The sequence below is a fragment of the Muscardinus avellanarius genome, assembly GCF_963383645.1.
Source record: "Muscardinus avellanarius genome assembly, chromosome: 11".
NCBI classification, from domain to species: domain Eukaryota; kingdom Metazoa; phylum Chordata; class Mammalia; order Rodentia; family Gliridae; genus Muscardinus; species Muscardinus avellanarius.
Window position 1 is genome coordinate 67335877 of NC_137797.1, and position 12750 is coordinate 67348626.

Genomic DNA, 12750 nt, shown 5'->3' on the forward strand with positions numbered 1-12750 from the left:
CTGTGATTTATCCTCCCCTTCTCCCAAATCCGATTAAATGGAGGAGCTCGGGGCCGGGGCGCCGCGGGGCCGAGGGGCGGCGGGAAGGACGGGGCCAAGGAGGGAGGACAAACGGCCCCGCGGAGGGCGGCGGATTTGGCTTTATTTACAGCCGCGGCTTTCTTTTTATTTTTTATTCTTTATGGGGCTTGGTGAGCCTCCCGGCTCGTGCTGCGCCCGCGCGGCTCGGAGGCTGCGGGCTCGGACGGCGCCGGCAGGACGCGAGGCGGCCACGCCGCCAAGGGCGGAACCCACTTTCCACCCAGAGACTCCAGGGTGCCCGGGCAAGAGAAAGCCGGGCTCTCAGACCTCGTATTTCTCCTGCTACATTTTAGGGACCGAACCCCAACCTCCCACGTACGCTACTTAGCACGCATTTCTGAGAAGGCGCCCCGCCCCGCCCCCGTGTGACTGCGCGCATGCTCGGAAAGGGCTCTGCGGAGTGGGCTCGCGTCTGTGCTGGGTCGGCTCCGCCTGCCGTTTCCCTTTTAAACCGCCAGGTGGCGCTGCTGGCCGGAGGCCGCCTCGGAGCTGGCAGGCGGCGCTGTGGCGCCCGGGACCGGCCCTCGACGTGGCGTTCGCTCTATCCGCGGCGGAGCGACTCGGTGGCCCGGGCCGCGCATGCGCCGAGCCTCCCTGTCGCTCTTCCCGCCCCCTCCCCTCTCTGTCTTCTCTGCGCTGGGAGCAGGTAAGGCCTTGGGGCCTCGTGCCCTCTCCGCGCCGCGCAGGCGCGCGGGTTGCGCGGATGCGGTGAGGCCCTTACCTCGCTTGCTCCCACCCCGGTCCTCGCACCCTCCCGAGGTCCCGCTGTGCCCCCCACGTCTGAAAGCTGCCCCTCCCGCATGCCGGTGACCTCCAGCCGCGCGGGCCCGGCGCCATCTTGTGCTCTGGGGGGAGGGCGCCTAGGAGCGGGAGAAAGTCAGATCCGGGAGGGCTGGTTCTCACCTCTCCCGACCCAGCCCAGACGGGCGCTCTTGGCTTGCTCGCTCTCCTGCTCCTTCAGAGTTGTCACAACCCCCCCCCCCATTGCCCCTCCTACCCCGCTTTCTCCTCCTGACTCGTGCCTGAAACCTCCAGATTCGGCCCCAGGACCGCAGGCGCTGCGAGCAATGGAGATGGTGCATCGCCCAAAGCCGCCAACCCCCCTGGTCAGCATCCCTCAATTTAAAAAGTTCATTGTGAGCCGAGCGTGGTTGTGCACGCCTGTAATTCAAGTACTTGGAAGGCTGAGGCAGGAGGATGACAGGTTCGAGAACAGCCTCAGCAATTTAGTGAGGCTCATGGCAACCTAGCGAGACCCTGTTTCAAAATAGGAGCCGGGCGTGGTGGTGCATGCTTGCAGTTTCAGTACCTGGGAGGCTGAGACAGGAGGATCGCGAGTTCTCGTCCAGCTTCAGCAACTTAGTGAAAAACAACCGCAACTTACAGTAGAGACTTTCTTTTTTTAACTCACTAAGTTGCATAGGGCCCCACAAGTTGCTGAGGCTAGCGCGAACCTGCAATCTTGTCTCAGCCTCCCAGGTACTGGAATTATAAACATGAGCCACCATGCCCGGCCCTTCTGAGACCCTGTTTCAAATATAAAAAATAAAATGGGACTGGCGGTGTAGCTCAGAAGTAGAATGCCCCTGGTTTCAATCCCCAATACCATAAATAAATAAAATAGGGCCTGGGTGTGGTGGCATGCCCTTGTAATCCCAGTACTTGGGAGGCTGAGACCAGGAGGATTCAGGTTTGCCCCAGCCTCAGCAATTTGGGATGCCCTGTTTCAAAATAAAGAACTAAATAGGGCTGGGGGTGCAGCTCAGAGGTATAATGCTCCTAGTTTCGATCCCCAAATAGTCAAATAAGACTGGGGGTACAGCTCGGAGGTAGAATGCCTCTGGGTTCAGTCCCCACAATTGAAAAAAAATTTTTTTTCACCATCACACTAATACTCCTTAGTGTGCTGGTGAAAGTCAAGTAGTTTAATAGTCGTTACTTTTGAGAGTAATGAGAGTTCCTTATTGATCTGCCTTGTGCCATTAATTAATGTTGGAAATTAAAGTGTTTTGAGGAGTAATATACTTCCAAGCAATTCAGTAAAAAGATTTTTGGAGACCTCTAGTGTCTTTTTCTTGAGCAGTTACTTCCCAGAAGTACAGACTAGTCTGTAGGAGCTTAGAGTATGACTCTATGGAGAGCACTTGCCCAGTGTGCTCACAGCCCTAGGCTCAATCCCTAACACTGCAAAATATATGTTTATATTAAATATCATTAGGCATAGTAGTACCTGCCTATAATCCCAGGTGGCTAAAGAAGGACTGATTGGAAGTTTGAGGCCAGCCTGGGCAACTTAAGGGCAAAGATGTAGCTTCATGGTAGAGTGTCTGTGGGTTCAATCCCCAATACCACACACACACACACACAAAATGAAGCTGTGGAAATGGGGAACTGGTCTGAAATTGGTCACTAAGTGATTAATGGTTATATGTTCAGACCAGGTGAACATCTTTTTTTTGGTGGGGGGGGGGTCCTGGGGATGGAACCCAGGGGCATTTGACCTCCGAGCTACACTCCCTGCCCTATTTTTTTTTTTTTTTAAATTCTTTATTTTCAAACCAGGTCTCACTGAGTTGCAGAGGGCCTCACTAAGTAGCTGAGGCTGTCCGCGAACCACAATCCTCCAGTTTCAGCCTCCGGAATGCTGGGATTACAAACCTGTGCCACCACGCCCAGCTGAACATCATTTGATTATAAGAAAATCTTAAAAGTGAACTGGGAGTGGTGAGACATGCTTATAATTCCAGTACTTGGGAAGCTGAGACAGGAGGATTGCAGGTTCCAGGACAGTCTCAGCAAATATTGAAACTCATCAACCTAGGAAGACCCTCTTTACAAATAAAATAGGGAGCCAGGCATGGTGGCACACGCCTCCCAGTATTTGAGAGGCTGAGACAGGAGGATCACAGGTTCGCAGCCAGCCTCAGCAACTTAGTGAGACCCTGTTTCAAAATAAAGAACTGAGTCAGGTGTAGTGGTGCACGATTGGAAGGCTGAGACAGGAGGATCGTGCAGGTTTGAAGCCAGCCTTGGCTACTTAGAGGCTCTCAGCAGCTTAGTTAGACCCTGTTTCCAAATAAAATATAAAGTAGGTCTGGGAATGTCACTCAGAGGTAGAAAGCCCCTGGGTTCCATCCCCAGTACCACAAAAAATAAAGAATAAAAAAATAGGGCTGGGGGTATAGCTCAGAGGTAGAATACCCTGGGTTCAATCCCCAGTACCGCAAAAAAGATAAAGATAAAATTTTAGGGTTCAGAGTATAGCCCAGAGGTAGAATGTCCCTCCCAGTGCAATCTTTCTTTTTTTTTTTTTTTGCATTTCTGGGGATGGAACCCAGGAGCATTGTATCTTCAAGCTCTATTCCCAGCCCTACTTTTTGTTCTTTATTTTGAAACAGGGTCTCACTGAGTTGCAAAGGGCCTCACTAAGTAGCTGAGGCTGTCCGCGAACCACAATCCTCCTTGTCTCAGCCTCCCGAATGCTGGGATTCCAAGTGTGCGCCACCACTAAGGTGGAGTTTGTAGAGAAAATCATTTCAGGATCTGAATTTCATCTCTACTGGTCAGCTTTCTCTCTGGGTCAGTGACGTTTCCTAGAATACCTTTTCTACTACTAAGGATGTAGTTTAGGGGGCGAGGACAGTATTTACTCTGTTGCTTCTGTAATTCCAGCTCTCCTGCCAAGGCCCCTCACCCCCTGAAAATGTATGCCTGCTCCAAGTTCCTCTCCACCCCCTCCTTGGTGAGTACTTATCTTTTTTTATTTAGCACCTGCTTTTTTTCTTGGGAGAGTTTCATAAAAGGAGGGCCAGCCGGGCATAGTGGCTCACGCTTGTAATCCCCGTGCTTGGGAGGCTGAGACAGGAGGTCGCACAGGTTCAAAGCCAGCCCCAGCTACTTAGTGAGGCTCTCAGCAACTTAGTGAGACCCTGTTTCCAAATGAAGTATAAAATACTTCTGGGAGTATAGCCCAGAGGTAGAAAGCCTCTGGGTTCCACCCCCAGTATCACAAAAAAAAAAAAAAAAAGGAAGGGCATCTTGTTTCTTTGATATCAAATTGATTCTTCACACCAGGCTGGGTGGGGTGTGAATGAGATTCCGTGGTAGCCTGAAAGAAGAAAGTGAATGCTTGCCAGGGCACCCCCACGTTATCCTTTGGAAGCCAGTTAATTCTTACCAACCATGGCCAACATCACATATCTAATCCTGAAACTATTAAGTTTCTGTAAACAGGAACCCAAGCCAGGTTCAATGGCACACACCTGTAATCCAAGCAACTTGAGAGGCTGAGGCAGGAGGATCCCAAATTTGAGGCCAGCCTCAGCAATGTTCAAGACCCTGTCTAAAAATTAATTTAAAAGTACCAGGGATTTAGCTCACTGTTAAAGCACCCTTGTGTTCAGCCCCTAGTGCGGCAAAAACAAAAATAAACTGGAACCCAGTCAGAAGTGGTAAGCATAGAGTTGATTATAGCTGGGCAGGGTGGCACGTGCCTGTAATCCCAGTGCTTGGGAGGCTAAGTCAGGAGGATCACAGATTTGAGGACAGCCTCAGGATTGTAGCAAGATTTTCAGCAATCTATTAAGACCCTGTATAAAAATTAAAAAATTACAGCCAGGCATGGTTGTGCACACTCATAATCCTAGCATTCAGGAGGCTGAGACCAGAGGATCACCATTCGCGGACAGCCCCAGCTACTTAGTGAAGCCCTCCCCAATTTAGTGAGACCCTGTTTCAAAATAAAGAATAAAAAAAAAAAACAGGGCAGGGGATGTAGCTCAGAGGTCAAATGCCCCTGGGTTCCATCTCCAGAACCAAGAAAAATATATATATATTGCTGGGAGTTAGAATGCCCCTGGGCTCAATTCCCAGTTCCAAAAACTAAAAAGGTGGTTACAGCAGGACGTGGTGGCGCACACTTATAATCCCAGCGCTTGGGAGGCTGAGACAGGAGGATCGTGCAGGTTCGAAGCCAGCCTCAGCTACTTAGTGAGGCTCTCAGCAACTTAGTGAGACCCTGTTTCCAAATAAAGTATAAAATAGGTCTGGGAGTATAGCCCGGAGGTAGAAAAACCCCTGGGTTCCACCCCCAGTACCACTAAAAAAATACATACATACATATATACATATACATATACATATACATATACATATACATATATATATATATACACACACACACACACACACACACACACACGCGCGTGCGCGTGTGTGTGTATAAAAGGTGGTTACATCGTTTGGTCTGGAAAAAATAAATATATATAATATTTTGTCCTGAGTAAGCCTTAGCTAAGAGTTCATTCTAGGAACTTAAATTTGGTTGAAAAGCTAAAATACACATAAGTATATTGTATTTTTACAATACATTGGAAAAGTATTTGGCTCAAAAGCAACATGGAAAAAATTTTAATTAGATGGTTTTGGGCATGTTGATGCATGCCGCCTATAATCACAGTACAAGGGAGGCTGAAGCAGGAGGGTCACAAGTTTGCGGCTAGCCCCAGCAACTTAGCAAGACACTGTGTTTTTTGTTGTGGTGATGGTACTGGGGATGGAACCCAGGGGTGTTCTACCTCTGAGCTATATCCCCAGGTCTATTTTATTGTTCATTTTGAAACAGAGTCTCACCAAGTTGCGGAGGGCTTCATGTTGCTGAGGCTGGCCAGTTTGGCCAGTCTGGCCGTGAAGCTGCAGTCCTGTCTGGGAGGAAGAGGAGATTTTGCTTGTTTGTTTCCAAAAGAAAGAATGATGCCAAGCATGGTGGCGCACACTTGTAATCCCAGCATTTGGGAGGCTGAGACAAGAGGGTTGTAGTTCATGGACCGCCTCAGCTACTTAGTCCCTTTGCAACTCAGTAAGACCCTGTTTCAAAATAAAGAATAAGCTGGGCATGGTGGTTGCGTGCTTGGGAGGCGGAGACAGGAGGATCGCGCGGGTTCGAAGCCAGCCTCTCTGGCTTAAGAGACCCTGTTTCCAAATAAAAAAGTATGAAATGGGTCTGGGAGTGTAGCCCGGAGGTAGAAGGGTTTCCAGGAACCCCAGCACCACCAAAAATAGAAAGAAGGAAGGAAGGAAAAATAGGGCTGGTGGTGTAGCTCAGAGGTAGAATGCCTCTGGGTTCATCCCCAGCTTGGAGTACAGGTGTGTGCCATTGAACCTGGCTTGGGTTCCAGTTTATAGGAACTTAATAGTTTCAGGATTAGATATGTGATGTTGGCCATGGTTGGGGAGAATTAACTGGCTTCCAAAGAATAGGGTGCCCTGTTCTGAGGCTTCGCAAAGAATGCGTGCCCTGGCAAGCATTCACTTTCTTCTTTCAGGCTACCATGGAATCTCATCCCCCCCAACCCAAAAAAAGAGAGAGAAAGGGAGGGAGGGGCATAGTGGCACATGCCTGTAATCCCTGTACTTGGGAGATTGAGACAGGAGAATCACAGGTGTGAAAGCAGGTTCACAGCCAGCCTCAGCAACATAGTGAGACCCTGCTTCCAAATAAAAATGGGACTGGTGATCTGAAAGTCCTTCACGGCCTTCCATGACCTTTTGGTCCGTGTCATCCCACCAGGTCAGGAGCACCTCTCAGCTGCTGAGCCGACCACTGTCTGCAGTGGTGCCGAACCGACCACAGACACTGACAGATGAGGTACCTTGACAGGTGGAAATGGATGATGGTTGGGGGTGGGGTAGGCAGGGTTACCTGCCAGGACCAGTAGAGGGAGTGCTGAGGACAGCCATCTCCTTGGCTTTAGGCGGAGAGAAGTCACCATTGCACATGTTCTAGTGCTCTAGTTTTTGCATGCCTGTGTGTACTACTCCTAATTGTTGTGGCTTAGACTAGCCTACTGGCTTCAGGTCCCGGATACCAGGAACAGGCTAGGGTCTCTCTTACCATTCTAGTCTACACCTGAATGTTGAAGACATTTAAAGGGAGGGAGTGGCGTGTCCTGCCCGGCATGGTGGCGCACGCTTGTAATCCCAGCATTTGGGAGGCTAAGACCGAAAGATCATGGTTCACTGACAGCCTCAGCTACTTAGCGAGGCCCTCTGCAACTTAGTAAGAGCCTGTTTCAAAATAAAAATTAGGGCAGGGGTTGTAGCTCAGAGGTCGAATGCCCCTGGGTTCCATCCCCAGACCCGCAAAAAAGTAAAATAAGATAAAATTCATGTCCTGCCGGGAATCCCAGCATTCAAGAGGCAGAGACTGTAGGATGGTGGTTCACGGACAGCCTCAGCTACTTAGCGAGGCCGTCTGCAACTCAATTAGACCCTGTTTCAGAAATGAAAAACTAAAAAAGAAGGCTGGGGGGTAGAGGTACAGTGCTCCTAGGTTCCATCCCCACTACCACACACACAAAAAAAATTCATGTCCTAGTCAGATGTGGTAGTACTTAAGAGGCTGAGATAGAATTGCAGATTCAAAGACAGCCTCAGCAACTAAGTGAGGCCCTCTTCAGATTAGGCCCTGTTTCCAAATAAAATAATAAAATAGGGATGGGGGCGTAGCTCAGAGGTAGAATGCCCCTAGTGCCACGTACACAAAAAAATACTTAGCAGTATTGTAAGGAGTTTTCCATGGAGTCAGACTCAGACAGTTTTCCATTTTGGGGAAGAAGCCATTGGATTTGACAGCATAGAAGGGTATAAAGGGTAAAAAAGGCTTAGGCAAAGCTGGGATTTGCATAATCCCAGCATTTGGGAGACTGAGACAGGAGGATTGCGGTTCGTGGCCAGCTGCAGCTACTTAGGCCCTTTGCAACTCAGACCCTGTTTCAAAATAAAGAATAAAAAATAGGGCTGGGGGTGTAGCTCAAAGGTAGAATACCCCTGGGTTCCATCCCCAATCCTGCCAAAAATAAAAAAGATAAAAAAGGTTTAGGCAGGCATAATAGATACCTCTCATCTCCGTACTTAGCAGGCTGCGACAAGAGGATTTCAGGGTTCAGGGCCAGCTTCAGCAATTTAGTGAAACCCTGTTTCAAAATAAAGGGCTAGGAGTAGAGCTCAGAATGCCCTTAGGTTCGATCTTTATACAAAAAAAAAAAAAAAAAGATACTTTCAAAGCAAAAAACAGGGTCTCCAAAAATACTTTTACCTTTTACTTGCCTCTTCACAGAGCCTCAACAGCTTGGCAGTCTCGCGTCCCCTGACCTCATGTGTCCCTAGCCGCAGCTTCCAAACCAGCGCCATTTCACGGGACATCGACACAGCAGCCAAGTTCATTGGGGCTGGGGCTGCCACCGTGGGGGTGGCTGGCTCTGGGGCCGGTATTGGGACTGTGTTTGGAAGCCTCATTATTGGTTATGCCAGGTAAGATAAGTTGGGCCATCCATTGGCTCTAAAATGCTTTCCAAATGTCTGAGCAGAAATATTAGGCAGTGTAAACCGGGAGAGGTGGCGCGTGCTTGTAATCCTAGTGCTTGGAAGGCTGAGACAGGAGGATCACAGGTTTGTGATCAGCCTTGGCAACGTAGTGAGACTCTTTTCAAAGTAAAAAATAAAAGCCGGACGTGGTGGCGCACGCTTGTAATCCCCGCGCTTGGGAGGCTGAAACAGGAGGATCACGCAGGTTCGAAGCCAGCCTCAGCTACTTAGTGAGGCTTTCAGCGACTTAGTGAGACCCTGTTTCCAAATAAAATACAAAATAGGTCTGGGAGTATAGCCCGGAGGTAGAAAGCCTCTGGGTTCCACCCCCAGTACCACCAAAAAAATAATAATAATAATAAATAAATAAATAAAAATAAAATAGGGCCCAACTGGGAGTTAGAATGCCCTGGGGTCAATTCCCAGTTCCAAAAAATAAAAAGGTGGTTACAGCTGGGCATGGTGGCGCACGCTTGTAACCCCAGAGCTTGGGAGGCTGAGACAGGAGGATCACATGGGTTCAAAGCCAGCCTCAGCTACTTAGGCTCTCAGCAACTTAGTGAGACCCTGTTTCCAAATAAAGAATAAAATAGGGCTGGGGTATAGCACAGAGGTAGAATGGCCCTGGGTTCAATTCCCAGTACCACACAGAGAAAAGAAATATTAGGTAGTCTAGAGCTATTCTATCCTATGCAGAAGTGGCTTTTTTAACCCCCTTGGGTGAGTGGTACTGGAGATGAAACCCAGGGGCATTCTACATCTTAGCTATACCCCCCAGCCCTGTTTTTTTGGTTTTTTGGGGGGGTTTTTGTTTGTTTTGTTTGTTTGTTCAGGGGGTTTGCAGTACTGAAGATTGAACCCAGGGGCATTCTACCTTCATGCTACTCCCTCCCCACCCTCAGCCCTATTTTTTATCCTTTACTTTGAACCAGGGTCTTTTGAACTAAGTTGCAGAGAGCCTTACTAAGTAGCTGAGGCTGGCTGCAAACCTGCAATTTTCAGCCTCCCAAGTTCTAGAATTACAAGCATGCACCACCATGCATAGCTGAGACCCTGTTTCAAAGTAAAAAATAAAAATAGGGCTGGGGGTATAACTCAGAAGTAGAATTCCCCTGGGTTTGATCCCCAAAATCACACACATAACACACAAAAAAGTGCCATCCTGGTTTAGAGCTGGTTATCATGTGGTGACATTGCTCTCCTCCCATCTCTGGGATTCCCCTCTCTCCCTCCTGGGAACCTGCCTGTGTTGCCGGTCCTGCTGGTTCCTGGCACCTGGGACTATTTGGTCCCCACCAACTCTGGACAACTCACTATTAAAGATAATTAATCCTCTAGAGGCTAGCGAGTTCTCTTGCTGCCTTTGGGGAATAAGGTTATTATTGCAGGCTTGCAGTTGGGAAACCTGACTCTTTCTGCGTGAGATTCTGTTAAAAGTCAGTGGGTTTTTTTGTTGTTTTTTGTTTTTTGCCTTATCCATCAAGATTTCCCAAGGTGTCAGTAAAAGAAGTAGAGAATATGTATGGAAACACCATCAACTTTTTTTTTTTTTTTTTTTTTTTTTTTTTTTTGTAGTACTGGGGCTGGAACCCAGAGGCTTTTCTGCCTCCGGGCTATACTCCCAGACCTGTTTTATACTTTATTTGGAAACAGGGTCTCACAAAGTTGCTAAGAGCCTCACTAAGTAGCTGAGGCTGGCTTTGAACCTGTGCGATCCTCCAGTCTCAGCCTCCCAAGTGCTGGGATTACAAGTGTGCATCACCACACCCCGGTTTTTTTGTTTGTTTTTTTGTTTGGGGTTTTTTTTTGTTTTGTTTTTTGTTTTTTTTTTTTTTTTTTTTTTTTGGTTTTTTGTGGTATTGGGGATGGAACTCGGGCATTCTACCTCAGAGAGACACCCCCAGTCTTTTTTTTTTTTTTTTTTTTTTAATTCTGAAACAAGGTCTCACTGAGTTGCAAAGGGCCTCACTACATAGCTGAGGCTGGCTACGAACCTGGATCCTCCTGTCTCAGCCTCCCAAATACTAGGATTACAAGCGTGCACCACCATACCTGGTTCCCATTCTAACATCTTAAAGCCCAAGATCTTTTGACTATTTTGAAAAAAGAGTTGATCTCTGTGACTCTGGAAGTGTTTTTCTAATTATGTCTATAAAGTCCTAAGATCCTGAGGATATGCCTCAGAGACTGTCTTAGAGAATGAAGGGGAGACGGGACAAATATTTAAAATCCCCCCCTTTTGCACCACTGCAGTTTGCCTTCTGTGTGTCCTGTTTTGGGGTCCTACTTAAAATTTGAAAACACTACTCTCCGAGGTGCTACCACTTTGGATACCTCTTATATCTGTTCAGGCCCTTGGTGTTAAGTGTCCAGGCCTAGAGGTTTTAAGTTACAGTGATAAGAAGATGGTGTTTGTCCCTGGGCTGTGTTGCATAATTTGGGTGAGATGATTCTATCCTGAAGGCCTACTTTGGATGTTTGGCTTCTTTAGTGTGGACTAAAAAGTCAGTCTTCTCTCCGTCTCCCAGGAACCCTTCTCTGAAGCAACAGCTCTTCTCCTACGCCATCCTGGGCTTCGCCCTCTCGGAGGCCATGGGGCTCTTTTGCCTGATGGTGGCCTTTCTCATCCTCTTCGCCATGTGAAGGAGCAGTCTCCACCCCCCCATTCTTCCTCCCGTGTCTTGTCTGCCCTTGTTCCTTTCCCTAGACCTCCCCAAGCAGCCTGGGGAAAGTGGTTGGCTCAGGGTTTGACAGAGGGAAGACAAATAAATACTGTATTAATAAGATGTTTCTCAAGTCTCCTGTGTATTTTTCTTTTCCATGGTTGGCTGAGTGCCTTGGTGAGAGTACAAGTAATGGAAGGTAGTGATGGCTCTAAATTCAACGGGGCTCTGACTGCGCTCATGTTTTTTGTCGTTGGTTTGTTTTTTGTTTTTTGCAGTACCGGGTATTGAATTCAGGGGTATTCTACCTCCAAGTGACATCATCAGCCCTATCTTTTATTCCCTATTTTGAAATAGGGTCTTACTGAGTTTCAGAGGGCCAAAGTAGCCGAAGCTGGCCACGAACCATGGCTCATCCTTGTGCGGCTTCCTAAGTACTGGGATTACAAGCATGTGCCACCATACCCGCTCATTTGTTCTTATTTCTCTATTTCAGGAAAGCTTCATATAAAATCACTTTCCTCACCAGACGCAGTAGCACAAACTTGCAATCCCAGCATTCAGGTAGCTGAGACTGGAGGATCGCAGTTTGCGGACAGCCTCAGCTACTTAGACCCTGTTTCAAAATAAAGAATAAAAAATAGGGCAGGGGGTGTACCTTGGAGGTCAGGTGCCCCTGGGTTCCACCCTCAGAACCACACACAAATTGTACACACACACACACACACACACACACACACACACACACAGTAAAAGGGCTGGGGGTGTGGGTTGAAGATTTAATCCCCAGTATCTCACACACACACATATCCTTTTTAATAATTACCATGTGGCTTGGCCTCTTATTTGTTTTGGAGGATTGAGGTTAGTAGCAATTTACAGTGCTGTCTTAAAGTGATGACTGCTGGGCTTTATCTTTTGGTGGTACTAGGGATTGAACCAAGGGGCATTTAGCCTCTTGAGCTACACTCCCAGCCTGTTTTTATTTTGAAACAGGGTCTCCCTAGTTGTTGAGGTTGCTCTTGAACCTGGCATCCTCCTGTCTCAGCTTCCCAAATACTGGGATTACAGAGGTGTGCCTGATGGGTTCAACTACCACTCTCCTGGCTCAGGCCCTCATTGTCACCCACATGGTCAGTTGCAAAAACCTCTTAACTGGCCACCTGCCTCCAGTCTCTAGCTTTTCTACCCACCACTGGCTGGTGAATCTCCTTAAGTATGGGACTGGTTTTCATTGGCAAGAACAACTTTTTCAGGTTTATCTTTGTGTGGTACTGATGATTGAAACCAGGGGCATCTACCTCCAAGATACATCCCCAGCCCTATTTTCTTTTTATTTTTTTTTGTGGTACTGGGGGTGTAACCCAGGGGCTTTCTACCTCCGGGCTATATTCCCAGACCTATGTTATACTTTATTTGGAAACAGGGTCTCACTAAGTTGCTGAGAGCCTCACTAAGTAGCTAAGGCTGGCTTCAAACCTGTGCGATCCTCCTGTCTCAGACTCCCAAGCGCGGGGATTTCAAGCATGCACGCCACCATGCCCAGCTTCCCCTAGCCCTATTTTATTTTTATTTTGAGACAGGGTCTCACTAGGTTGGTGAGACTACTTGCTGGAGGGTATCCTCCAAACTGCACTCCTCC

At 48.0% G+C, this 12750-nt stretch overlaps 1 protein-coding gene across 2 annotated transcripts; it reads left to right on the top strand.

The window, feature by feature from the left end:
• The first annotated feature begins 718 nt into the window (after window positions 1–718).
• On the top strand, window positions 719–11179 carry ATP5MC2 (ATP synthase membrane subunit c locus 2). 2 transcript variants are annotated; one of them, XM_080705249.1, is made up of 5 exons: window positions 719–727; window positions 3754–3823; window positions 6650–6727; window positions 8198–8391; window positions 10974–11179. In XM_080705249.1, the coding sequence occupies exons 2-5, from the start codon at window positions 3785–3787 to the stop codon at window positions 11086–11088; spliced, it is 426 nt and encodes a 141-aa protein (XP_080561375.1). In that variant the 5' UTR covers window positions 719–727; window positions 3754–3784; the 3' UTR covers window positions 11089–11179. The 2 variants fall into 2 exon arrangements, with proteins under 2 accessions (XP_080561375.1, XP_080561374.1); XM_080705248.1 differs by lacking the exon at window positions 719–727 and adding an exon at window positions 1157–1187.
• The last annotated feature ends 1571 nt before the right edge of the window (window positions 11180–12750 follow it).

Bases quoted from the DNA above. Each gene is read 5' to 3' on its own strand.
- ATP5MC2 (XM_080705249.1), top strand. From the start codon at position 3,785: ATGTATGCCTGCTCCAAGTTCCTCTCCACCCCCTCCTTG. The intron at 3,824-6,649 runs GTGAGTACTTAT...TCATCCCACCAG, and splicing joins TCCTCTCCACCCCCTCCTTG to GTCAGGAGCACCTCTCAGCT. The intron at 8,392-10,973 runs GTAAGATAAGTT...TCCGTCTCCCAG, and splicing joins CTCATTATTGGTTATGCCAG to GAACCCTTCTCTGAAGCAAC.